This window comes from Aulonocara sp. 'chitande type north' Nkhata Bay, linkage group LG5 (assembly GCF_057382095.1).
Source record: "Aulonocara sp. 'chitande type north' Nkhata Bay isolate Kocher_YH1m ecotype deep benthic linkage group LG5, A_spYH_male_GT1.1, whole genome shotgun sequence".
NCBI lineage: Eukaryota > Metazoa > Chordata > Actinopteri > Cichliformes > Cichlidae > Aulonocara > Aulonocara sp. 'chitande type north' Nkhata Bay.
The window spans coordinates 23802269-23829857 of record NC_141348.1 but is presented as its reverse complement, the minus strand read 5'-3'; the positions used below and the strand labels follow the sequence as shown (position 1 = coordinate 23829857).

Genomic DNA, 27589 nt, shown 5'->3' with positions numbered 1-27589 from the left:
CCTCCCAGGCAAATTTCACCTCTTTAATCTTAATTCATTCTTATTAGAATCATGATTCTGGGAGCTGAGGTCTGGGATAAGAGTCAGACCTCGAACTGTTCCTCATGAAATGTCCAAAAGGATCTATGTCAAACTCAAGGACTACATTTTGAAGCAAATAATTTAAATGTGTAAAATACCATAAATTTGTTAAACGAGATGAAAGCAAGTCGGCTGACATCCTCAGCCGCAGCTCTTATGTACAGTAGTGTGGGGAATACTAAACTGGGTGCACTCCAGAAAGTACGGTTGATGATTCGCTCGAATCTGCTTATCATGCATGCAGCTGTGCCTGATGTCTGTTGTTTGCTTATCCCTTGCACAGTGCTGATTTTTCAGAGCTTACCATGCAAATGTCTCCTTGTTGACATTTCAGATAATCTGTTTGTATTGTTCTACCTGTTGTCCATCAATTAAGTGCTTGTATTTTATGTTTCCTATAGAGACATGTACATGTACTCAATTTTTCTAAACATATTTATGCATAAATATGTTGCCTAAAGGAATAGTTCTACATTTTGAAAATGAAAGTTATTTGCTTGCTTCCTGGGAGTTGACTGTATACAAAAATTGATCTAGCCAAAGTCTTTCTTTCCCACTGTCTCCAAGTTTTTACTCATCTGTTTGCTGGAGTTTTCTCTGTATTATTGTAGGGTCTTTACCTTACAATATGAAGCAGCTTAAGCGAGTGTTGTTGTGATTTGGACCTACATAAATAAAATTGAATTGAATGAGAGGGTGAAGTTATCAGCTGATGCTAGCTTGCTTGGTAAGCAAGATGATCTATAGATTGCATGGGTACAAAAAAGGTAGTATATGTAAAAGCATGCGTCAAACACTGGGGCAGACTTTTAGCCTATTTAAGCCTGAATAAAAATTTTAATAAGTAAGTTATATTAAAAAATGAGTTCATTACATTATTATGACAACTAAAATTAGCATTAAAGGCTACCATTTTTTTAAATTATCTGTACATTTTATCATTTTAACATGTATGGGTTTTTAACCTTTAAATCTGAAGCCTCAGTTTTAGGATTTTTCTTTTTAAGTGATCATTTTTTACCTAAGGATTGATGGATATAAAATGCAGTTAATAGATAGCTGCTAATCATTGTTAAAAATAAATAAATTAAAAAAAAAAAAATATATATATATATATATATATATATATATATATATATATATATATATATGTACTCAATTTTGGAACCTGCCTCAGTTTTGTGTTTCATAAGCTTAACCTTTGGCGTCATTTTTCAGCTCTGGATTTTGCTACTCAGAGTTGGATGAAAACATCACTTTGTTACATATAAAGCTACTACCAGTAGTCATTTAACTTAGAGTTAAAGACTTGAAAGAGACACCTCAAAAATACATAAACTCATTAGCTGATCTGTACACAGTTTAATATTCACTCATTTGGTTGTTTTTTGGAGCAGTCAAATGCAGAATTACTTGTTTCTGTATCAGTGATCATCTCACTGGGACTGCTGTGAATGGAAACTCCTAGCAGAAAGTTATATTTAGCGACCGACAGACACGGCTGACATTCTTACATAACTCTCAGGAACAAAGCCATTTAGCTTTTAAAAATGTAAAAAAAAAACCCCATTCCTTTAGCATGTGGCCTGTGTGCAGATGTTCAATTTTTTATGTGACTTTGTGACTTTGCTTATAGGGAAACCCAGGAGAGCCAGGCATTATGGGGCCGACTGTAAGTATGACAAACATGTCACACACATTCAAAGACTCTTATTAACAGTTACCAACGTTGATGATGTGTTTTTAACAGGGTCCCATGGGTCCCGCTGGGCTGCCAGGTCCACCCGGTGTAAAGGTGAGTTCACTACATTATCAAAACTTTAGTGTACAACAAGTAGATTTTTGTTTGTTTATCAAACTCATAAAACTTTTTGTTTTTTACAGGGTAATCAAGGAGAAGCAGGTGTTGGTGTACAGGTATAAAAAATTTTACATCTTATATAAAATGCATTAAATTTCTCCGGGACCGAATAATATAACAATGTGCACAGTTGTGATGTACAACAGATAACCCTGTGAGTTTATTTCTCATCTCTGCAGGGTCCTCCTGGTGCACAGGGGAGCACAGGTCTGCCAGGACCAGCAGGTCCCCCAGGAGCTGTGGTATGTGTTCCCACAAATCATAACTTCTCAGCAGGGGAAAATAATTCTGTCATGTTTTCTCGTGAAATTCATTTAAAATCTCACGGTGTGTATCAAAATGTGTTCCTTCGTACCACTGTAATTTTTTTCTCCCTGCAGGGTCCACAGGGGCCTCCGGGACTGCCAGGGCAGGTGGTGCGTATTTGGTCTTAATCCTGCTGCGGCTGCAATGTGTGACACAGTGAGGAAATGTAAACGTGAAAAAAAGTCTTGACCCTCAGGCAGTTTTGTTGTAGCTGAAAATAGGGAGGTGATTAACTGAAAATGCCAAAACATCTGTACCAAGATTTTGCTGACAGCTTGAGCTGCATAGGGTTTTTTGGGATATCAGACCCTTCTTTCTTTTTTGGGGATATATCAACATTTCTACCATTATTATTTCTGGTTTTCTCACACATCCACTGCTGGATTTGTGTAATATGTTGACTATTGTAGACTAAATATATTAAAATGTGAAGTGCTTTTTTATAACCTGAAAATAAGTGCTGGCATACTTTGATAAGAAAATCAAGCAAAATAGATGTAAGTTCATTTATCTGGCATTGTGTGCATTATTTAGAGTCTTATTGTGTAGACCATAACTGATCAATGATGTAAAGATGTGAATTTAACACAGGCATCGATTCAGATTTTGAATGAGTAAATGATCTTCAGTGTGAGAGTGATAAACACTGCATATGCTAAGGCATTTCTGCTCCTCAGGGTGAAGCAGGAAAACCTGGTGTTCCTGGAAGAGATGGGGTGCCTGGCAAAGAAGGAATACATGGATTACCAGGAAAGCAGGTTTGAGTTTATGTCATATTGCTCACCGGTGGCAGCACTATTGAGTGTTTTTTTTCTCAGTGTTAACATTGTGTAATTTGTTCCTCAGGGCATTGCAGGACCTCCAGGCCAGGCTGGGCTGAAGGGGGAGCAGGGAGACAGCGGGCCTCCAGGGAAGGTGAGCAGATGTTGCGTCTAGCGAGCAATATCTTTCTAAGAGACACAGAAAATGCAGCTAGTTTTTTGGTTGTTTTTATCGGATATAATCCAAGCTACAGAATGGTTTGTTGTATGAAGTAATAATTTTAAAAAGTATAGCGTTATTATTAGATTGAAGAGCTTTTATCTGACACCAGGGGTTCTATTCTGAGTCCTTCTTTAGGAGCAGTAAATGGTAAATGGACTGGTAGTTACACAATGCGTTTCTACTCGGTTGAACACAGTCTCATTCACAGAGCACCTTTTTTTTCTACGCCTAAGTACTTATCTAACATTCAGACACAATCTCACTCTCCAATGGCGAGAACTCAGGGTTCAATATCTTCCCCAACAATACTTTGTCATGTGGACCGGAGAAGTCAGGGAGTCGACCCATTGGAAGGCTGATCCACCAACTTTCCAATAATTCGATGACCGCTGTACCATCTTAGCCACAGCTGCATCTTAAAGCATGAACCATAGCCCCAGTGGGTTCCAGATGTGTTCCCCTGTAAGTCCACTCTTCTTAAAGAGAAACTGGAGTACTACTGTTTTATTTGTAGATGATAGCTATGATGCTGAGATGGTTTAATTATGCTGACTGGCAATGTGACACATGAGGATAATCTAAGAATTTAATATGGAAAAGGTTTGATTGAGAGCCAGTATATTGTCAGAGCAATTGGAGAATTTTGGGGTCGTTGGAACTGGAAACTGTAATTCATGAGGTCAAACGCAATCATAAATTGTGTTGTGGAGTAATGCCAGATAAATGTGGACCTGCTCTCATTTCTGTCTGAACACATTTCTGCCTCTGCATATTTAAACAGTCAGGCCAACTGTGCTCTTCTAACCTTGGACATTTTGAGCTGTTTGGAGTGGTCGCTAATTCCCGAATAGGTGAAACACAAAGCAGTATCTCTGGGGTGTTAAAAAAAGTCTTTTTTGAGTATTTAATCTTAATTTCTCTCTAAGACCATGTGTTTTATTTTACAGTAGGCCGTGTCTCCAGTTTATGCTTTCCTATAATAAACTGGATATGGTGGGACTTTATGGTAATAGAAGAATTCAAGCTTCCTGTGCAAAGTGTCAGCTGTGTTAATCTGTTATATGACTAAACATCCCTGCACAAAAATGTTCTCATCATTATAAATTAAATCATTAACAGATAGTCTCCAGACCCTATTGTAAGTATTGTATGTTTGCAGTCGTTTTCCAGCTGAATGGATGACACAGACCTATACCTCTGCATTCATCCTTTTGCTTTCATCAGCATTAAAATCCTTGATGAATTCCAGTGTGCCACATCTATTGGCAGCTCTCCATGCTGAAGGCCAGGCTTTAACACAACCACCGTGGCTGACAGATGGGTTCACATGCGTTAGGTCAAATGCCATTCCTTTTTTATGTGCACTGTCTGTCACTTTAAAGTTAATTTGTTTTTGTTTTTTTATTGATCCATGGATTTTTGTTCCACAGTTTTATTGTTTTTCGATTGGGAAATGAAACCCTGTGTGAAGTAAGACATCTTTGTATACCAGGAGTTTATTATTGACTTGTTGGGCAGTTGCTGTGCCTTGTAGTTTATTCTATTTTAACCACTAATATAATGATAAACCTAATCAAAAATGATCATGCTCAAACAGCTGTGCTGGATGAACATTGGTATACTGTTAACGAATGATGGGAGACATCTGTTAAAGGGGATTGTTTGGCTTCCTTGTGTTGATTCTGTCAGTGAGGATGGAAATTAAGCCAAATTCTTGCAGATGAAAACTAAAAATGACAGAGAAGGACACTTACACAATGTTCCCTGTTAACTGCTTCTCACATTATCACATTTTCCACACTTTAATGTGACTTGAGTTTTTATTACTGATTGTTTGATGGATTCTTTTAAAAATTTCTAATAAAGAAAAAACAGTGTACATTAATAGTTTTAATTGTGGCATAAGCTCTAATTAAACTGTTACTTTTTGTAATGAATTTCCTCCAATTCAGTCTCAGCAAATCTGATTTGTTTTAATGGCAGGCTGTTATGGTGTTGAATTTTTCCACCCTTTATAAGGGGTTTACATTAACATAGTGTACAGTCTAGAATGAAGTGTGTGTTACAGTGCTGGAATTAACTAATTTGTTTTTAAGAACAATACCAGCTGCTTGTTTTTTCAATTTTTGAAACGCAGTGTTTCAAAATTCTGAGTTACCCTATATTTTAAAACATAATTTGGTTCTGTTCATTTAATCTCGGGACGCAAACATTCAGGCAAACGTAAACTATTACAATGCCACATGCTTTTCAAGCCCATTAACTTGGAGCTTCTTTAACAAAAGACATTATAAGATAAGATAATATAACTCTTTATTGTCATTGCACAGTCATACATAGTACAGTAGTACAATGAAATTGGAAAACTGTCCTACGTCGGCACTACATATAACACAACACGGCCCGATACGACACATCACAGCGCAACACAAACAACACAACACAGTATAATAACTTATATATAATAAAAAGAAGAATAAGTGTATTTGTATTGCACACTGTTATTATTGCACATTAATTGTTATTGCAACTTGTTATAAATATAAATATTATTATTGTTACTGTTTTTACCGTTGTTACCCCGCCCCCCAAAAAAAAGTCCAGGTAGGTAGCCAGTCAGGTCAGCTGTTTGCATTGATCAGGGTATTGCTCTGTTGTAAAAGCTGTCCTTGAGTCTATTTGTCCTCAGCAGCCTGAACCTCCTGCCAGAGGGCAGCAGCTTAAACACCCGGTGTCCTGGGTGTGTACCGTCCTGTAGGATGCTGCGTGCCCTCTTGAGACAGTGAGTGCTGTACAGGTCCTTCAGGGAGGGAAGAGGATGTCCAAGGATTTTTTTGGGCCATATTGATGACCCTCTGGAGTGCCTTTCTGTGTGCTGTGGTGCAGCTGGAGAACCACACACCGATGCAATATGTCAGCACACTTTCAATGGAGCAGCGGTAGAAGACGGTCAGCAGCTCCTTCTTCGGGTCCATTTTTCTGAGGATTCTCAGAAAGTGGAGACGCTGTTAGGCCTTCTTCAAAACCGCAGAGATGTTAGAGCTCCATTGGAGGTCTGTGTCTATGTGCACACCCAGAAACTTGAAACTGGACACCCTTTACACACACTCCCCGTTGATGCTGACAGGCTGCAGCTCAAACTTCCTGCTTCTGAAGTCGACTACCAGTTCTTCTGTCTTGGTGGTATTGAGGTCCAGGTTGTTGTCTACACACCAATCTGTCAGCCTCTGAACTTCAGCTCTGTACGCCGTCTCATCTTCCCCAGAGATGAGCCCCACCACAGTGGTATCATCTGCAAACTTGATGACTCTGTCTGGGTGGGTATTAACACAGTCATGTGTGTACAGAGTGTACAGTAGAGGACTCAGTACACAGCCTTGTGGAGAGCCGGTGTTGAGGCTGAGGGCTGAGGAAAGAAGAGCCCCACTCTAACTCTCTGTACACGGTCTGAGAGGAAGTCTCTGATCCAGCAGCAGGCAATAGAAGGAAGTCCGATTTCCAGCAGTTTAACTATTAGTCTGTCCGGGAGTATCGTATTGAAAGCAGAGCTAAAGTCAACAAAGAGCATGGCATGGTCTAAGGAGCTTGGAGAGAAAAGAGAAAAGCGTCTGGATTTCTTTAAGTTGCTTGAATTCAGAGGTGAAACGTCTTCAAGGAAACATAAAGAAGTCCAGATGCTTTTCTTTCCAAGCTCCTTAGACTACGATGACCTGGTTGACCGAGAACCTTCACAGACACATTATGGCATGCTTTTGCAAACATTAGTAATTCAGCGTTTTAGCTTCAACGTATAGAAAACATTCAAAAAGCACCGGTATTGTCCGTGTTGCCATGAACTGGTTCACTTCCGATGCCCGACAACACTGAAGAAGATGCATTTAGTGAAAGACATGAAAAATAAAACGACTTATGAAATGGATTTGTTTTCATTTTTTTTCCTGAATGGTTATATTCACTCAGTTTCTTGAGTGACTCTGATAACCTGCTATATACAACTTGTTCATCTGCTCAGGATTTCTCTCCAACATTTGTTGTCACAGCTACACACACACACACACACACACACACACACACACACACACACACACACACACACTCTTCACTTAAGGGTTGCGCTCACTCGCTTGACTTACAGAAATTTCCAGACTTCCTGTAACACCAGAAATTTCAAAGAAGATCATGGTTATTAAAATAAAAGCCAGAATAAAAAATGACTACATAAGAGTACATACAACTTTTTCCTCTTCGGCAATCAGGCACATGCTGCCTTCCCAAACTGGCAGTATGTCACTAAACTTTGAGAATCCCTGCAATAATCCTCACCTGATTTGTGAAGATGTTTTACTTCACATTGTTTTTTTTGTTTTTTTTGTGTCCAGCTCACAACAAGAATGATCTTTAGCTGCTTTATATTTTAAGGTAAAAACAATGTGATATGAGAGAGAAAAGCTCAATGACCTGGTGATCTCCGGTGAGCAAGCAAACGACAGCAGGGAGGAAGAACTCCCTTTTTAACAGGAAGCGATGCCTGTGTTCTGAAGCACAGTACTTTTGTAGTTTGTCTGTCACACTCCATAATGTGCTTCGTTTATTCCACTTTGCTTCCTTTATTCTTCCTTATCATTGTGGTGAAACATGTTTGAACACCACAAATAAAAACAGAATTTTATCACGAAGTAACTTCTGGATTTAAGCATTTTTTGAATCAGTCCCTTACAATCCAGTCTTTCTTAAATTACCTTTAAAATATTGTTGTGTACAAGTGATAAGACACACTGGACTTGCATCTGCAGGCTTTTGGCAGTGAAGCTGAATAGATTTTCAAATGTTTTCACAGTCTGCTGTGCTATTCTTAAACAGTGAGTGTGCATTTGTTGGCTGTCCGTCCTGAAGACATTCAGGCTCTTAATCTTCGAGAGCTAGAAGCAAAGATGATTAAGCTAATATGATACTTAATACCAAAGCTTTTAGGTACACGTTGGCATCTTTTAATGAACAACAACCCACATCGTGCTGTGCAGGTAATTACTGTTATTTTCCTCCTTCTTCTGTACTCTGTACACAGGCTGTGGCTGGACCTCCTGGACCCAAAGGAGAGAGGGTGAGTCACTCCTATTGCCATTAATGTGGAAGTAGCTGCAGCATGAAGTGACGCAATAGAGCAGCATTTACGAATGCAGCTTACAGCACTTTCCTGGTTCTGATTGATGCAGGGTCCTCCTGGTTTAACGCTGCCAGGCACAGCTGGAGAGAGAGGTCCAATTGGTGAAAAGGTGAGTCTGACCAAACTGCAAGCTCCCCCTCAGTGAGTGAGAGGGACCGACTGGAAATGTTAAGTGCTTTTTCATTAAAATTGTATATCTGAATGCACAACTGCTGTCATTTAGGGTAACAAGGGAGACAAAGGTGTTGCTGGCATCAAAGGAGAAAGAGTGAGTACGATAATGGGACAAAATAATGATGCACTTACATATACAAATATGAAGGTACACAATGTGCTGTCTGTTGTCATACAAGGGACAAGCTGGTGAATCAGGAGAACCTGGAGAAGATGTGAGTAATCAACTTCCACTGCCCAACTGGATTTCAAAAAGTCATATTAGATTTTTTAATGAACTCTTAGTCATAGTGTTTATGCTTTTATGGAAGATTTGCAATGCTGATGCCAATAGTAGTGTGTAATTTTGTGTAATTTCACATAAATCCAGTGATCCATTATAGTCGATGATATTAAAGTCACTGTTTTTATTTTTTGGGAAAATTCATCAAATTTTGAACAGTTTTATATTTTTAAAATGTCTTCTATGCCTTGATAAATATTAGAGCAAAACAATAAAATGTATATTATATGCATATGTGTATGTAATAAGAGGAGAAAACCCAACAACGGCGTACACGGCCAGCACTTATTAAGAAATTACAACATTGTAAAAGACAACTAAATGACCTCTTATGCTACACCTTTATGGCTCACTAGAGCCCACACATTGGGGAAACACTGGTCTATAGACAGTGTATCTAATGCTACAGTCACACTAGAGAAAACCCAGGCTGGAGACAATTGTTGCACTTTGTGTAAATGCGTTTGCATTGTTGTTGGCTTTGAAATTGTTCCTTCCAAGTTGAAGCCCAGGTCTGTGACCACGCAGAGTCAGCTGCTGTCTTTAAAGTGACGAAAGAGCAACAAGATGGAGTCGGTCTTCTACCAGTTTGTGATTGAATGGGGTCAAATGAGCAATTACACACCATCTGTTTGTGAAAATACAGTGATTAACTGAGATAAATTGGTGGAAATCTCAAATCTGTTGCTATCTGTTGCTGCCTACATACACAGGAATTCACATTACACAGAACATGGCAGTAATTACTAAACAGAACCTCATAGAGCTGAAACAGAAAATAGTGACGTAGTTGTTCCACTATGGCAATTTAACTATAAAAAAAATGACATAAGGCTTTTCAACCTTGCTTTTATATAGAAATATAACCAGAATGCAACCAGCTGGAAACTAGATGAGTTGTATCTCATATTGCAAAGAGACGTGTTACAAATTTTTGTAAACTGACTTTCAGATTTCACATATCTGGATATCTCGGACAGCAGTTATTTGCATTCCTATTCCAGCGTGTCTGAGAGTGATTGAAGTCAGTCTCATTTGGATGTTATTTATTTGGAGAAAGTTTGCTTCCCACCACACGACCTGTGCAGCACCTTGCAATTGAATGGGGTCAGCCAACGGTTCTGAACCAAAGAGCAACAAGCTGGTTGCTGCAACTTCTTTCAATCTATCACCTGAATCTTTCATCTGAATGCAAATAAAATGTCAAAGCAATCAGGGGCAAACACTGCTTTTTCTAGTCACAAGGACATTGAAATTGCTATTCCTGTTTTTACTGTCTTTGCCCAGACGACTGTGATGTGCAAGATTTTAATGATTTGTTGGTTTTGAGGTTTTCAAAAAAACACATTAACGGTTCTCACAACCTGAAACTGGAACATTTATGAAATATTTCTAAATCTGCACAATAAATTTATGAAACAGCAATTCATTCATTAATATTTTTCTCTTTTACTTTGACTAATTTCCTGTTGATACAAATATAAAAAAGTAAATAACACAATAAATAATTCTTCTTTTTTCTTAACTTAATTAAGGGGGCACAGGGATCTCCCGGGCCAAAAGGCGATAAGGTGAGCTTTCGTCATTTGGTTTATTGATTTTCCTGCAGTCTAACCAATCTGACAGTGACTGCTATGATAAAATGTGTGTTGCAGGGAGAGAAAGGGATAGGACTTGCAGGTCCTCCTGGTCGGATTGGGCCTCCAGGTTTAAAGGTGAGTAATAGCACACATTGCAGCAAAAGATGATCTATATTTTTATCTTTCCAATCAGATTGCAGGCTGTATCAGGCGCACCTCACTTGAGGGTGAAAATGTCACTGCGTTTTAGGGGGATCCAGGGATGCCTGGTCCAGCTGGTCCTCCAGGTCCTGCAGGGAAAACAGGAGACAGTGGGCCACCTGGTGTGAGAGGAGAAAATGGACAACCAGGACCTCCTGGACCCCCGGGAGAGAGGGTTGGTTCATCCACTAAGAGAATTATTATTATTATTATTATTAATTTAACCTTTACATCTTTGTCTGTGTTTTCACTCTCAGGGTCTCCAAGGCTTTGCTGGCCGTGCAGGAAATGTTGGTCCCCCTGGTCCTCCTGGACCTCCTGGATTGGCAGTAAGTTCCTGTTTTTTTTATTTACAAAGTACCTTCTCCTGAGAGCTTCCAGTTTAGGCTTGACTGTTAATTGTACTTTACCTGTTTTTAGCTGGATCACCTTTTTGTTGGGTTAAATTGATCTCAAAATCAAGAATAGATCTGATTTAGATGGAGAAAGATGTCATAACAGACAAGAAGAAATTGAATATGGATTTATATGATCAATAATATGTTTTCTAGGGATCTCCTGGTACTAACGGGGTCAAAGGAGACAAGGTGATTCTCTCACATGCAGTATTTTATTTTCCAGCAGCTTAAATGTGTATAGATTTTTTTTTTGAATTCATATATTTTCTGTTGCCAGGGGGAAACTGGTGTTGGCGTCCCCGGTGCGAGAGGTGAAAGAGGAGATCCAGGGCCCAGAGTAAGACACAGTGGCTGCGTTACTGATTTGTTAACTTCTCTCCTAAAATATATGAAATTAAGAATTGTGTATTTCTGCTCATCTTGTGTCTGTCGTGTCCTAGGGCGAGGAGGGTCGAGCTGGATTGGATGGGGAGAGAGGATCATCTGTAAATATCCAGTTTTTCCTTTATTCAGGAGCAAACGGAGCCTGTCCACCAAAGATCTCAATTTTCTTTTTAAACCAAAGGACGATCTGTTTTGAGCTGTGAAGCAAAGAACACAAGCAAAGTCTTATTGTTATTATAGAAAAGCTGCCCTTCACAAGGTCACAGTGCATTTCCTGCACTGTAAATTATTCAGTCAGTCGGTCTTTGGCTTTTCAGTGCATTGCAGTTAGAAAGCGCGATCAGCAGAAATCTATTCTACCGATGTTCACTGTTTAATTAAACCGTGCACCCTACAGAGTTGTGACATTACATCATTAATGCAATTTGATGGGGCAGAAGCATCCACAGTCATTTTTCATTATAAAGCTGTTTGTAATGTGTTTGTGTGTCTTTTGTGTTCATTAGGGTCCTCCAGGGAATCGTGGGGCTCGGGGAGAGAAGGTAAATACCACTGGTCCTCTTTTTTTTTTTTTTTTTTTTTTTCTGTCATCATCCTAGCTACTTCCCCTGAGCTTTCTGCTCATGTAAAGTAGTGAATTAAATTGACACGCTTGAATGCAATGCCTTTTCAGGGAGACAGCGGGCCGCAAGGTGACAAAGGAGAGAAGGTGTGTACATTTTAATATCTAATAAGCAGTACCACTGCTCACTCTCTCACTCTGTTGATTGTCTATTTGTGTATATTTGTAAAGGCGGCAGAGACAGTGAATGGATAAAGGACTAAATAAGTCATGTCTCAGATGTGGCTGTTACTAAAAAGAACTCTTACAACAGATTTGGCTCCTTGAGAGCAGGAGGAATGTATAAATACATACAATGGTAATGACCTGTGATATTACAGGATGCATAGTGAAAGAAGAGACAAAAGGATAAAGCGTTGTGTGTTTGGCTTGGGGCTTATAGCAGATTCTTACAGATGTAGTATCACTTACAGGGGGACACTGTGCTGGTGGGAGGACCTCCTGGAGAAAAGGGCAACAAAGGAGAAACAGTCAGTGAACAACAAATGCATGACACCATTTACTGTGGCTAAATATTGACTTTAGTTGTGATAGCGTAATATTTTTAAAAAAAAACTTGTTCTGAATTTTACTGTTGTTGCTTTTAGGGTGACAGAGGACCCAAAGGTATACAAGGAGAAAAGGGGGTAAAAGGTCAAGAAGGTCCACCAGGAGAAGTGGTAAGATGAATTAATTAACTGTTTGGTTTGAATAATGTCAGAAAAGCAGCCCATCAATTAAGGTTGTTGTCAGTTAAGATAAATAATTTACGGCGACTAGATGAAAGGAACTGCTGCATTTCAGAAACTGAAACTATAGACTGTAAATAATAGATATGGACTTGCTTGGCAGAAGTTGTGTGAACATCATCTTGTGCCTTATTTGTGGCAATATTTAGAGTTATCAGCCAGCACTAGAAATATATTTAGAAAGCTGCATCAATGTCACACACAGAGATACCTGAGATTGATAACATACAAATACAACTACAACTAGAGTAAGGCAAGGCAAGGCAAGTTTATTTGTATAGCACAATTCAACAACAAGGTGATTCAAAGTGCTTTACAGAGACATTAGAGTAGTGGTTTACACTTTCGCGACCTTTGTTTCTCAGGGAGGAGAAAGAAATCCGTTTGGGATTGTGTCAGGAAGGGCATCCGTTGTTAAAAGAAAAACAATCTGCCAAATCAAACATGTGGCGCAACCTGCTGTGGCGAACCCTCGTGAATAAGGGGGCATTAAAACTTCACAGCAGTGACTCGTCTTGGGTGTTGTGTAAAAATATCTGCACTGTAATCCATAATGTTTGTCAAATATTTGCCTAAAAATGCACAAAAAAATATCTAAGGTAAAGGTAACGTGTTAACCCCACTGGCACTATCTGGCCAAACCTTGTAATGAACATATTTTACCATGATGGAGGAGTAGTTTTAATCGATCTAATCTTTTTTTCCTTATTTTTAATTAATTGGACAGTTTGATTGTGATTGACTTGCTTTTAGAAGCAGTCTTAAGTGGCCATTTGGGGTTACAGCAGTGTTGAGTATGTCTGCCTATATGTTGTCTACTTAATTATATTTTTTAGGCCTGTTTGGCTACATTCAGCAAATATTTGGCATTTTTGGTTGATAATGCCAGATTTTTGTATTAACTATTTTTTTGTTAACAATGTTTCAGCATTAAAGAAATTTTAGTGCATTTTTATTGTGTTTACTCTAAAGAACTGATCCATAATGCAAAATCATTGATGAAGTGTATGTGTTGGCCATGCAGGCTTAGACATTGATTTGGGATTTAACAGGAATCAATTCCAACCTTAAAATGATTTAAATATTATGATATTACCACAGAAAAAAATCAAAATAAAAATGCTACTGTATTGATCTGTAAGAAGATCAATATCTATATTTATGTGCATGTGTCTACTTAACATTAGGGTTTGAGAGGAGAACCTGGAGAACGAGGATCTACCGGTTTCCCAGGTGCCAGAGGACCTGGTGGGCAGAAGGCAAGCAACGCCGCTCATGGATGATGATTGTGTAGTAATTTCACTGCTGTAATTACTGTTTTGTCTCTGCAGGGAGAAGCAGGCCAACCTGGAGTACCTGGTGAATCGGTCGGTGTTTAGCTTCCATCACACTGCAGCTTCTTTATTACCTGTGTGTAGATTTGTCATCAGTTAAAAAAAGCAGAGGTGATTTGTGGTTTTTTTGTGACTTTTAGGGATTACTGGGAAAAGATGGACTGCCAGGGCGTAAGGGTGAACAGGGAGAGACTGGCAACATGGGAATAAGAGGAGTTAAGGTATTTTCTGTGTGTGTGTGTGTGTGTGTGTGTGTGTGTGTGTGTGTGTGTGTGTGTGTGTGTGTGTGTGTGTGGTTGAGCTGGTGCTCATTCATTCTTTGTGTTTTTATCCCTTCAGTGTTTTTCAGGGATGGGTGATGACAGGCATAACTGAATAACAGCATAAAATTGATGCAATTGCAGAGGATTAGTGCAAATTGTGTCACACATATAGATACTTTCAACTTCTATTATGATGATTGATAGCAGAAAATTGATGTTTTACTCAACCTGGTGGACTCAATTCCCATTTCTATTTTACTTACTTCATGGATTTAAATTCAATTTGAAACAAAGATCAAAGTGGGAGATGACACAGGGGTGTGAAGGCATGCTATGCTTTTCTTTTATTATAACCTTTATTAAAATGGCTTCAAGAGAAGCATGAAGACAGCAGGTGAAATACATACAAAAGATGCAAATCAAACACATTCACTCAAGGAAACGAATCGATTTGAGGTGCTTTTAATTTCTTTATATTCTGTTTCCCAGGATCCAGCTTTTCTTGCCCTATTTTAAAGTGGTATGGAGCAATAATTCTTTAGGCTTTTAAAGGGGCTTTTAAAAGTTTTTGGGGGGCATTGGGGGCTTTTTCACTAATTTTCTGTCCAGTCCTTGTACCTTACCAATTCAAAGGCATGTTTTTTTTGTTTTGTTTGTTTGTTTGTTTGTTGAGCTACTTAACACTGACCTATAAATCATTCAAGCCTAAAAAGAGCACCAGCGCCAAAGCTGTCTACACATCACAGACAATTTATCAAAGAACCAATTTTAAATTTTAAGTTAAATTGAATTAAATGCAATTCATTTAATTTTAAAGACCTGACAAACAGTCTGAGAGATGCATATGGCCCTTCAGCCGATCCATCTGCTGTTCACTGAAGCCTCTTCAGACATGGTCTCATGTGGAAGGATGGCTGTCTAGAAGCCATTCTTAAGGAGGGGAAACAGACTGAGGTATGCCAGATTACACAAGAACTGCACTGAAAATCAGTGATGAGAGGTCTTATGGAGTAAGGAATCCAAATTTGATATTTTTTGCTCCAAATTGTCAGTATGCACCGAGGAAGTCAGGATAGGTACAGCAACAAGTGCCCAAACCCATACATTAAACATGAATATACAGAGTATACTTAACTGACCTAAGTCACAAGCTCATGATCGTGAAGTGTGAATGTTGGTTTCTCCGTGACGTCCCCCCTCATTTGTGACTTGTGGTTTCAAAAGACTATTTTGCTGATGGTGAAAACGGTAAGCTGGATGTCAACATTAACAACAGGAGACATTTAGAAATGGAGATCACCCGAGTTCTCCATATGCATCTGTAGAAATCAAATCGAAATCAGAGGCATACATGCGGATTTACGGGAGTCTGCGACATTAACTGCAGTTCTCAGAATGCGCTGCAGTTGTTTGGTCACATTTGCTTTTACATACTTTTACATTTTTATCTGAATACCCGTTGCAAGGAGAAAAAAGAAAAAGCACAAAGGTCTGCATCATATCTGTTTTTGTAGGAAATATGCTGCACAAAGTGCTTGTTCGTGTGCACAGTGAGTGCTCGGTAAATGAACGGTGTGAGTGGATGGGCTTTCTGCCTTGCTGGTTTTTGCACTTTGTGGCTCACAAAAGATCTTTATGTCTGTCAGTGAAAAACTTTTGTGTTTCCAGGGTGACCGAGGACCCAAGGGAATTTGTGGAGGCGATGGACCCAAGGGAGAAAAGGTGAGTTTGTGAGGCAGAGAAATGGGAAATGGTAGAAAGAAGAGAAATAAAGATGTAAAGATGAACGGAGGAGTTGTTTAGTTATACTTAATAATTCTGAAGCTTTGTGTTTTCTTTTTGTTTTTTAAATAATGAGTTAACCAAATACATCATGTTAATATTAGTTAAAAGCTGATGGTACTTAAAGCTGCTTGGTGGTTACTCTGCTGCTGTGACGTGGTTACATGTTACATTTCTTTAGGTTAGGTTGCACTTTGTATTTATGGTGTGGAGCATAATGGCTGTGTGCGATTTTCAGGGAAATTCTGGTGCCAATGGAAGATCAGGCCTACCAGGGAGAAAGGGTGAACAGGTATGCCTAATATTTGAAGAAATAAGTCATTGTGTGGTGTGTGGATGTCTTTGTGTCCTTTGTTAAGAGTGGTCATCATCATTTGTTTTGTAGGGGGACATCGGACCTTCTGGGGCCCCGGGGATCCCTGGAAAAGAGGGACTAGTTGGTCCCAAGGTTTGTGCTCTTCACATACTCAAGTTCCATATTCATATCCATATTCCAGTGCAAATGCACAGTGTAGTCATTTTTCTTTGTGGATGTAGGGTGACCGTGGTTTTGATGGGATTGCAGGACCCAAAGGAGCTCAGGGAGAGAAAGGTGAAAGGGTGAGTTTCTCACATTAAACATACAAATCTAAAATTAGAGTACTCCCTTTAGCCATGTGATGTACCTAATCTACAGATTCTGCGCCACTGTTCATCCTCACAACAACAGAAACATAAAAATAACAGTCTCTGTGTTTGACGTAGGGTTTACCTGGTGTACCTGGTCCTCCAGGTCCCAGAGGGGCGGATGGAGGCCCCGGCTTGACCGGCCCACAAGGGCCAGCTGGTGCTAAGGGCCCCGAGGGGCTCCAGGGACAAAAGGTGACTATTCTTTCTTTGGCTTCATGATTTCTATTTCCACACTTTGGCCACATGTTTTATGAACGAGGATGTAGGACTGTGATATTAGTATGTTTTTTTTTTTTTTAATTATTTATATCACAGTTCATTTTTACGTCATTAAGTGTGACTGTGCAGAATTTTCAGTAGAAACAAAAATGTGTATAACAGAAGAAAGAATAGACGAACGTATCACTTATGTCACTGTTTGCAAAAAATAGCTGCACCCAAGCGTCTCGAGTAATGTGGTGCCAACAAAGATGAAAGATGATGACAGTTTTGTCATAAAAATATGATGCAAGCTTTATATATAGAGAACACTTTCTTTTTGTCTGTCTCTTTCATTGTGCTTAGTTTTTTTCTTACTTTTTCTTCTTTACTTGACACATTTTTTTGTTTCTGTGTATTGCTTCATGATGATTGACAGCTTGATGAGCCCTGTACTTGACTGGTTTGTCTGCTTTATTATCAAGGAAAAAAAAAAAAGCTGTTGACAATGGAGCAAAACCAAATGTTTCTGATAGAGGCTTTTTTTTTTTTTTTCAAACTGAGACACTCTTGTCTAGGCCTGTCGTGTTATTTTCCTGTATATCAACACACTAATGTTCGTCTTGCTTCTTGTCCGGAGACACAGTAGAGATAGAATATCAGCAAGAACCACTCAGAGACATCAAACCTCCACCAAGGCAGCTCAGTTTCTAGCTGTCATTATGTAGGATTAGGTCATTAATAAAAAGAAAAAATACATTTTATAAATGTTTGACCTTATTTGACCTTGAACACGTCAGAGGTGCAAAGTATTTAGGAATCTCGTGGGTGAGGGTGGCTGTAGCTCAGGAGGTAGAGCAGGTCACCTACTACACCTCGATCCCAGGCTCCTCCAGTCTGCATGCCAAGTATCCTTGGGCAAGATACTAACCCCAAGTTGCTTTCCAATGCATCCATCGGAGTATGAATGTGTGTGAGTGTAGTTAGAAAGCACTCAGTATAGAGGTAGTGCTTGTGAGAATGGGTGTGACTGGGTAAATGTGGCGTTTTGAGTACTCTGGGAGAGTAGAAAAGCGCTATATAAGAATCAGTCCATTTACCATCGTGTCCTAAATCCCTGAATGTTGTCAGTAGAAACAGTGGTAGTAAGAAACAAAGTTATAAATAGGTCTGTAGAGCAAACTATTGGCATTGAAGCAGAGGTCAAAGCTCAAATGTGACTTGACATTTTAGATCTTTACATGGTAGTTTCTATATGTTGACCTTACACACCACACACTAAGAATCATAGAATAAATAAATCATACAATAAATCCTTAAGCTGACCTTGAAGACCTTGGTAGATGTAAGCCAAATTGTAATGGATTGTTAACATGACCTCCACATACCTGCAAAGTTTTATTAGAATCCAAGCTGTCACATTTATAGTCAGATTGAGGACACTCAAAGAGGCATGCAAATGCTACCAAAAACGTACCCTTCTTGGCTGAGGTAATGACAGCTTTTACTGATAAAAACTAGACAAGCAGATGCCGTTTGTTTATCATGTGGGCAATGGACAAGGTAGTTAGGTGAATGCTTTCCACTGTGGATGTACTTTATATTAATGTTGTTTTGCGTGTGCGTCAGGGGGAGAGAGGTCCAATTGGCCCTGCCGCAGTTGGTCCGCGTGGTATCCCAGGAATCCCGGGAGAGCGAGGAGAGGCGGTCAGTTGTCAAACATGTCTCTGTCTGTTTCTTGATTGTGCTGTTGGCCTCCATTTTTGATGTTCCCTACAGAAGAATGCTGCAATAAATGTTGTCATTCCTCATTCAAATCATTCTTCAAGAGTTCAGTATGTTTGGATTTGAACTCACTCTTTCTAGGAATTGGTCACCAACAAAATCCACCTTATAACACCTTATTATAAGCATCACATTTGTGTTTCCTGACAGTAACGTGTAATTGTTATCCACAAAAGTTGAATTAAACATGATACATTATAATGCCTGGCAACCACCTAGCAAATTTTAGCTTTTATGCAGCTAAAACACTTTATGAAAGCATCCCATCATTTCAAGTTCATGACAATAACATCTCATTTATATGCACAAAAGTTGAATTATGCATGCCTAGCAAACACATTGAAACAGGCTAAAATGAGCCATTTTAATCATATAAACCTCTTCAGCTTCTTCTTTTCTTTTTTACTTTTCTAAATGTGATTAACTATATTACTTTGCAAGCAGCATAAAGTAAACACTGCTGAACAAACAGTTTTGTAGAATTGGCATATATTAGTTATCACTAATTATTAGAGGTTCCCAAGAAATACTAGTTCTGTGTATTAAGAGCTTAAGTCACTATTGTTGATTTAACCTTCCGCTTTGACTGTGAAGTTCTTTCATGTGTAGCACCTGGTCTCACTTTAATGAATTAATGCGCTGCAAGCCTCTCTGTGGGTCGTATAAGTCCTAATACCTGTCCATGTTGCAGGGAGACATGGGCCCAGATGGAGCCAAGGGAGACAGAGGAGAGGCAGGCATGACGGTCAGTGCTTGATCCTTACCGCAGGGGCGTAATCCGAAGACATCAAACGATACACATGCACGCACACACACAGTTTTACTTGGAGTGGATACCGGGGTTGTCTTTGCTAAGTGTGTTTTGCCCTGTTTCTTTCTTATTTTGGGTTCAGGAGGAAGAGATCAGAGAGTATGTTCGCTCAGAGATGAGTCAGCACTGTGGTGAGTCTTACATGCACTCCCTTTGCTAATTTATATCAGCGTTGTCCTCAAGTCGAACTTCAGATGTTAATCACAGCACATGAGTCACAGCCATAGCTAAACTTTGAGGAAATATAATTCCATCAGAGCGGTTGGAAACCGTAGTGACCATACTTGACTGTTTAAACTGACCTTTATTATTCCCCTCTCTTTGTGCTTCCTTCCTGTCCATCTGTCTGATGCTCAGCGTGCGGAGGTGAGTGAGCCATTCAACTGCAACAGAAAAAAAAGCTGACAGAAGGACTATGATTTAGCATGAGTCACAGTAATATAGTGTAACACATATGTCCCTATAGATAGATGGTGACATGGTATCTGCTAAAGACAAAAAGTACATTTTGTCTTGTTTAGCACCTCAACTGCATTCGTTCTGAATAAGTGGGCTGCATGAAGGTTTAGACTATATCTTGTTTCCATGTGCATTACCTCTTTTCCTTTCTTTCACTTCCCTACAATGCAGTGAGTGAACAACATTAGCTAAAATAAGGATAAAAAACAAAATATGCTGGCAACATTAGCAAGGAAGCATACACATACTCAAATATACAGTATAAATGGTGTGTTCTCAGGTGCAGCAGATAGTAGGTCCACATTTTTGGTTACTGGCACCTAAAAAAAATAAAACATGTTCTAGTCGAGCTGCGGTCCCCAACCTTTTTTGCGCCACGGACCGGTTTATGTCCGACAATATTTTCACGGACCGGCCTTTGAGGTGTCGCAGATAAATACAACAAAATAAAACTAGTACCAGTACCGAAAAAAAGAAGATTTGTTCTTAACACACGTGAAAAGACCCAGGGAAACCGAGTTAATGATAAAAACGATAACAAAATAAAGCTAAAAACCCTGAAAACCATACATTTCACACCCGAGCCTCAACTCTCGCGGCCCGGTACCAAATGACTCACGGACCAGTACCGGTCCGAGGCCCGGGGGTGGGGACCGCTGGCTTAGAGTGCAGACTTAGTGCTAAGTAGTTAGTACTGAAATTGGGTTGACATCAATTGCTGACTCAGCCACTGCAGAATATTCAATGTTTAATTTCAAAAACTCCTGGATTTTGTTCAAAGTATGTTTTGAGTCATTGCCCATCTGTTCTGTGAGAATCCGTCCTGTCAGCTTTGGTGCATATGGGTGAATGTTTCCATGTGCAGTAATGTGAACAGGAAAGTACACGCCATGATTCACTAACTTGCAGAACTACCTTTAACAGCACTAATCGTTTTCTGTATGACTTTACTAGTCTGCAGCCTGGTTGTGAAGGACTTTCAGTTCACTCTTCACTTCATTGCGGCTTGTGGCATCTGTTTATGCACAGTGCTGTTAAGGTCCCACCACAGCATTTCAATCAGGTTGACTGGGCCATTGCAAAATCTTCTTTTCTTTTCCTGCTATCCTGTTGTCGGTGTTATGCTGTGCTTGAGATCAATGTCCCACCATTTGACTCACTTACACTCAAGTTTTAGCTGTCGGACAGATGGTCTCACATTTGGTTCTAGAATACTTGTGGTTGACTCAGTGACCGTAACGTGTCCAGGTGCTGTGGCCACAAAACAAGCCTAAATCATCAGCGCTCCACCACCGTTCTTGACATGAGGTGTTTTTGGTGATATGCTGTGTTTGATTTTCTACAAACGTGACAATGTGTATTATGGCCAACATCGGCGATTTTTTTCTGTTTTTACGTATGTGGTTTGTTCAGGTTCAGCTTAGCTGCCATGCTTGACCCTGGGGTGAATTTGCTTATAGGAAGATGGTGGCATTGTGTTAAAACACATCTGAAAGCTCCAGACGTCAAAATGTACGCCTTCATAGATGTGGTCACACTTACTGATGATCAGTTACAACAGTGCATTTGATTATCAGCACCTTGCTGCTACTTATCCAGTAATGATGCATTTACCTTATCAGAGGACTGAAAACTTTCTTTTTGACTCTTTACATCTACTTCCAAATTCACCCAGCTGCCTCTCCCTTCTGTCATGTCATCAATAAACAATGACTCAGTGTCCTTGGACCCTATTCGTGCTCATGCATCACCTTGCCTTTCTATTGTTGAGTTTTATAAATGGTTTGCAACTTCTGGTGAATCTATATTTTCTCCTGTGAAGACTTCTGTTTACGGTGATAACAATATCCCCATTTCTTGGAGAATATTCTTCAATTAACTAAATGTTGTGGCGATGTTTTTCTTCAACATAAATGAGACCCTGCACTTATCAATCACTATTATCTTGTGTGGCTATGCTTGGCTTTTAAATAGTCTAGCCCACTAGTATGTTCTTTTTGTCAGTATGCACCAAGCTATTTATTCTGAGACTCCTAACAGTGGCTGGATGATTGATTTTCTTTGTTTTTGCAAGCATGCCCTTTTTTATTTGCATTGGGAGCTATTTGGTGCATTGTGGCCACTGCTGCCTAATGTAAATGCCACACTTGCAATCATTTCCAGACCTTTTCCTGCATAAAAATAGGAAGAAATAATGAAGAAATGGTTCAGACCTGGTCATGAAACTCTTTTTAACATTTGAATTTTGTTCTCCAAGTGTAATTGGAGATCTTGAGTCTCTGATAATAGGATACAAAATAAGATAATGTATAAAAATTGCTGGAATTTGGTCATTGCAGAAATCAGTGCACTATTTTTTTCAGTCCCTCGGAAAAAAAATACTAGAAGTCTGCACCTTAAGCCACCGTGAGCAACAAGGTGTTTACTGAAGTTTTTTTTTTTAACAGATGATGGTATAAATAATATCAGTGGTTTTCACGAAATAATTTTACTGAAAGTTTGTTCAGCTTCTTCAGATAAATCTTGAAAAAATCTTTCATTTTTGTCCTGTTTGGGGATTTTTAATACCTGATTTATTATATTTCTGTAAAAGTAAATAACATGGAATATGCTAAAGTAAATGAATCAAATGAAAGCTGATGTGAACCTCCACTGATAAACTTTCCCAGAGTTTGCACTAATGTGTTTGTTGCTCAAGCTCTTAATCAATGCAAGACCACATCAGTGTTATGAAGCAGCACCCGCATGAGATAAGTGTTGGTGAGGCAGGCTGTTAATAAATACAGTATGCAAGTTTGAGGCCAACACAAAATTTACCTCATGTTTAGCTGATGTATTATTATCTAAGAAATAGCTGCGTGTTTAATATTGAACAACTCTGTAATAGTTTTAGTTTACAGTCACTTTTGACTGGAGTGACACAAGTCTTTATAGCACTGACTTGAGTCCTTAAAGGATTAAAACCCGTTTTTGTGAGCTTTTCCTACAGTGACAAAGTCTTGCAAAAACTCAATGAATCCTTTAAGCTGGTGTCTGTGTTGGAATGGTGGAATGATTTTTTTGGTACTTTGGGGTTGTTGTTGGCTTATGTTTTACTACCAGAATGTTCTGTCCTCTCTTTTTTTTCACCATTTTGCTTTTTCAACCCCCCTTTTCTCCCTTGTGTAACATTTTCCCTGTCCCTCCTGCTTTCTGAATTCTGCCTGTGCCTGTCTCGGTGTCCCTGTCCTATCTGGCTCTCCCAGGTTCAGGTCCGAACATTCGGTACCCGCCAGTCAGGGCTCTGCCTACACCAGAGCAACAATTGGCGCTGAAGGGTGAGGAGGGTGAGTGTTTCCTTCCAGTCTGTCCATGTATCTGTCCTAACAAGCACATTTAACTGGTCGTCCTTTATTTGGAGAACTCTGAGCATTTGGGTGGTTTTCTCATCAAGAAAACAGAGAACTCCATTTCTGTTCTACCGACAAAATAATATATACGTCTGATTACATAAAGAAAAATACACTGGTAGAGTATGGGCCTTGTTTTACTGAGGCCAGTTATTTTCAGGCCTCGTTCAGTCCAAAAAATTAGAGGTTGTCATTGATGTCTCTGATGATCCTGCCTGATGCTGCTCTTCTTTCAGGCCGTGAACTGCACATGGTGGTAAATACCAATGACCCAGACTACGAGCATGTCTACTCCGTCGAATCCTATGACGACCCCTTGGAGGAGATGCTCTACTTCACGTCTCCCTCGGCCAACCAGAGTGATGGTAATTTCTGTTTTACACTATTTCCAGTGTTTTCCTGAAGTAACATGCTTTAGTATCGCAGACATGGGTGAAGAGAGAACAGTATCCTTCAACTTCTCAGCTTCAGCAATAAATTAACATTTTTGGCCATCATGACTGAATATAACCACATTATATAATGGAGTGATGGTGTGTCAGCTGATAGCTTTCTATGCATTCACTTGGCAAACCTCATAGAGAGCACAGTGATTAAACTGCATCTATTCTGCCTAAAGTTGCTCCTGCAAACCAATTGGAAACCCATCTCACCAACTCATGCTATGTCTGAATTAATCAGTGTCATAGTCTGTTTTTTAAGCCTCCATTACACCATAGTAAAAACAGGATGGCAGTCTCTCTGTGACTAGGAAAAGTCAGTGGTTGCCAAATGATTTCACTGAATTCTTTTGTTGTTGGTGACCGATTGCAAGTAATTGTGGCAACCAGTTTAGATTGCAGGAGAATTGCACAGGTCACCTCACTGGAGGTGACGTGTTTTCAAAAGTTTTGTCAAACAATAGCGGCCTAACTCAGACTTACTGCAACCTCTCACAGACAGATAGGTGAAGGTTTGCAAATACTCACTGTCTAATTCTTGAAAGCAGACATACTGCCAGTGTGTGGGTGGCAATTTTGAAACTGTTGGAAGAGTTGCCTCCAAAAGTGAGATCTTCTGCTTTTTATTTCAACTTGGAGGATTGCAGTTATGCACTGGGGCACCTGTGTGTCATGTCCCGTAGTTAGAAACCCTTGCTACTAAGGGTGTCTTTAAATTTGTTGTCTTAATTTAATTGACCATGGAACATTGAACACTGAACATTGACATTGACATTATCTTAAAGTTAAATGGCGCAGCAGATTAAATAGTGGTAACTGGTTACTTCTTGCATGTTAAACTGTTTGTGTTCTGTTTGAATTCATCACTTGTGTCTGAAGAGAAACCATGAGACTGAGAAAACTGTGCACATTAATTTAAGCTGTGATTTGATTCTGCACCATCATAACTGGTATAGAGATCCAGAATACGTCTTAATAAATACCTTTTAGGATGTATACTGCAAGACATTTACATCAGATTGCAACATGTTCGCAACTGTTTCCAGTTTATCACAGTTAATCACCGTAATATCAGACAAACATTTAATGTAATTGTCAATTTGACTCAAACTAGTAAAGATTAGTTAGACTAAAGCTGCAATCATAGTTCAGCAGTGGTAGCATTATCGCGGTCTGCTGGCAGTTCATGGATAACGGGTCTGCTGGCAGAGAGCATCCACTGTTGATGAAAGCAGTGTTCAAAGTATGTGGCACAGCTGGTTTGTGGGCTACTCTCACTTGTGCTGTTTTTGGTCCGTCAGAACAGTGAAGTTATAACATAGAAAACAAGTGTAACTCCATCTTTTTATCATTTTACTGTCTTGACGCACAGACTTAGTCCCCATCTTTGAAGCAACCATTTCAAAAGCAAGGAGATCACAAATCGCTGGGCATAGTCGCTGTAATTTTGGTCTTCTGTTTTTCCAAGTGTGTAGTTAGGAAGCACTCGGTTTAGAGAAAGTGTGGGATTGGGAGAATGTGGCATGTTCTATAGAGCACTTTGAGTAATCCGGGAGACTAGAAAAGCGCTATATAAGAATCAGTCCATTTACTGTTTGAACAGGGTTTTGTCATGTTACTTTTGCATTGTTTTGCAGGTTGCACATGTTGTTATTACATGGCTTGATTAAGGTACACATTAGGCTGACATCTGGGGCCAGAGCTGAAACTGTTCTGGGCCAGCACAGGGCCAGCAGTGTGTCTGCAACTGGCCCGTGGCTGCACACAAATTACACATGGCCCACATACTGCAAAGACTGACGGCCCTTTGGTGGCCCAGATCAGGTTTGCCAGAGGTAGCCCACACATGGGCCAGCACAGGACCACCAGTGTGTCTGCAACTGGCCTTGTGCTGGCCCATGTGTGGGCCACATCTGGCAAACCAGATCTGGGCCACCAAAGGGCCGTCATTCTTTGCGGTATGTGGGCCATGTGTAAGCACATTGTGTGGGCCTGATCCAGGCCATACCAATTTTGCTATGAGGGGAGTAGCTGACATCATTGTGTAGCTGCATTGACAGTGCCATTTTGTCACAGTAGTTACTGTGAGGTACAGATCAGGTTATAGAGTTGGCATTCAGAAAGTTTTGGTCTACGACATATCTACAGTGCAGGAGATTAGCACAAAAGTATAAATCCCCTTTAAGGAACCCCTGATGCTGTGCTCCGCACCTTATGCTTCCACGCCACCAAATAAAAATGACCGCAGGGGGATTTAATAATCTTCATTTGACTATAGTGGCTGTCATTATACTTATGAAAAAGTCACTTTTAGTCAGTAACTATGACCCTGACTTTTGCCAAATGTATTATATGTGCTACACAATTTTCTGTTTCACGTGTTAAACCCAAAAAGGCATGCCAAATTTATGCTTTGAAGCCATAATTGAGTTTGTGCTGGTGAAGCAGCTTATCTTATGTGCCTGCTTTTCAATTTGTTTTTATTTCATCATAATGAGACTCTATTGCCCTTGAGTATTTATCACACAGCCTACTACAAGCCCACACCATCCAGAGCCTGTGACCTGTCATGTTGACAACATGGATTGTTCAGTCTTTGTCCCCCATTATCATTGTTACCATTGTGTTTAGACATTTTCTGTTGACCTTGTCTGTGCTGTTTGCTGTGTTTCTTTGGTGTGTCTGTGTGTGCGTCGACAGGTGAGGTTGACAGAAAGAAATCTGAGAAAACAGTCAGAGTTGAACCTAACAAATCAGCAAGTGCTGACGATCAGGCAACAGCTGATGGTCAGGAAGCAGTCAAAGTTACACATCTGAAAGCAGTCAAGTCCAGAACAGTCAGGTCCAAGAGGAGAGTCAAAGGGGAAGGTAAACCAGCTCATTCGTCATCCTGTTTGGGGATCTATTCATCCTTACTACTGGCCATCTGGTGTCTGTCTCTCTGTGTATGTCTCTGGGTGCATTGGCTGCTCTGCTGTTGTCTGTTTTTAGTTTTTTTTAAGGGTGTCATACAGTATTATTTAAGACAAGCATGCATCCAACAAAATAAGGCAAAAACAAAGAAGTGTTAATATGTTGCTTTGGAAACAAGAAGTGTTGAAATAAATAGATTGGCTTGACAATCTCATGATCTTGTTTCCTGCTGCTTCTTATTCCCACTAATCCTGTTTGCCTGGGCTGCCTTGGTCTTGTTTTCTTTGTGTCTATATATATGCACAAGTTTTACATGTATGCATGTGTTCTGCAGCTCCAGCAGACCCGTGCTTGCTGCCCATGGATGAGGGAAGCTGTGGAAAGTACACTATGCGCTGGTATTTTAACAGACAGGCTCAAGCCTGCAGGCCCTTCATCTACAGCGGCTGTGAAGGAAATGACAACCGTTTCCTTCACCTGGAGGAGTGTGAAGAGACCTGTCTTGGGGAGGCTGATGGTACAAATAGAAGCAAGACACAGACACACTAGTTTAAGTCCAGTATATAATGCAAGCAGGCTAACAGTTGATCTTTTGTGCAGGTTCTCCTCCCTTTAAGAGAGCGCGATGATTGTGGCCCACTTGTCCTCCGCCACAGGATGGTAGGCTTTTGTAGATCACTATGATGTCAAATGTCAGTGGTTTTATTTTTGTTTATTTATTGTTGTTTTGTTTTTTTAACCTAACCAAACTTTCCCTGCTAAAAAGGGAGACCGCAATGC

The 27589-nt window shown here is 39.8% G+C and overlaps 1 protein-coding gene across 3 annotated transcripts in view; it reads left to right on the top strand.

The window, feature by feature from the left end:
- Positions 1-27282, top strand: part of col7a1 (collagen, type VII, alpha 1) — a 62186-nt gene extending 34904 nt beyond the window's left edge. For 2 of the 3 annotated variants that reach the window (XM_086292325.1, XM_086292323.1), the window contains exons 81-116: positions 1718-1753; positions 1832-1876; positions 1966-1998; positions 2122-2184; positions 2323-2358; positions 2926-3006; positions 3095-3163; positions 8298-8333; positions 8446-8505; positions 8620-8664; positions 8750-8785; positions 10389-10424; positions 10509-10568; positions 10684-10809; positions 10892-10963; positions 11186-11221; positions 11310-11369; positions 11473-11517; positions 11923-11958; positions 12090-12125; positions 12452-12508; positions 12626-12697; positions 13954-14025; positions 14098-14133; positions 14241-14321; positions 16032-16085; positions 16384-16437; positions 16531-16593; positions 16683-16745; positions 16890-17006; positions 18642-18719; positions 19489-19542; positions 19691-19739; positions 19966-23393; positions 23693-23821; positions 26597-26735. In XM_086292325.1, the coding sequence (XP_086148451.1) occupies positions 1718-1753; positions 1832-1876; positions 1966-1998; positions 2122-2184; positions 2323-2358; positions 2926-3006; positions 3095-3163; positions 8298-8333; positions 8446-8505; positions 8620-8664; positions 8750-8785; positions 10389-10424; positions 10509-10568; positions 10684-10809; positions 10892-10963; positions 11186-11221; positions 11310-11369; positions 11473-11517; positions 11923-11958; positions 12090-12125; positions 12452-12508; positions 12626-12697; positions 13954-14025; positions 14098-14133; positions 14241-14321; positions 16032-16085; positions 16384-16437; positions 16531-16593; positions 16683-16745; positions 16890-17006; positions 18642-18719; positions 19489-19542; positions 19691-19739; positions 19966-19982 (1914 nt within the window). In that variant the 3' untranslated portion in view covers positions 19983-23393; positions 23693-23821; positions 26597-26735. Of the gene's footprint in view, positions 1-1717; positions 1754-1831; positions 1877-1965; positions 1999-2121; positions 2185-2322; positions 2359-2925; positions 3007-3094; positions 3164-8297; positions 8334-8445; positions 8506-8619; positions 8665-8749; positions 8786-10388; positions 10425-10508; positions 10569-10683; positions 10810-10891; positions 10964-11185; positions 11222-11309; positions 11370-11472; positions 11518-11922; positions 11959-12089; positions 12126-12451; positions 12509-12625; positions 12698-13953; positions 14026-14097; positions 14134-14240; positions 14322-16031; positions 16086-16383; positions 16438-16530; positions 16594-16682; positions 16746-16889; positions 17007-18641; positions 18720-19488; positions 19543-19690; positions 19740-19965; positions 23394-23692; positions 23822-26596; positions 26736-27143 lie in introns of those variants that run through there. The other variant, XM_086292324.1, reaches the window with a different exon arrangement.
- Positions 27283-27589: the final 307 nt, after the last annotated feature.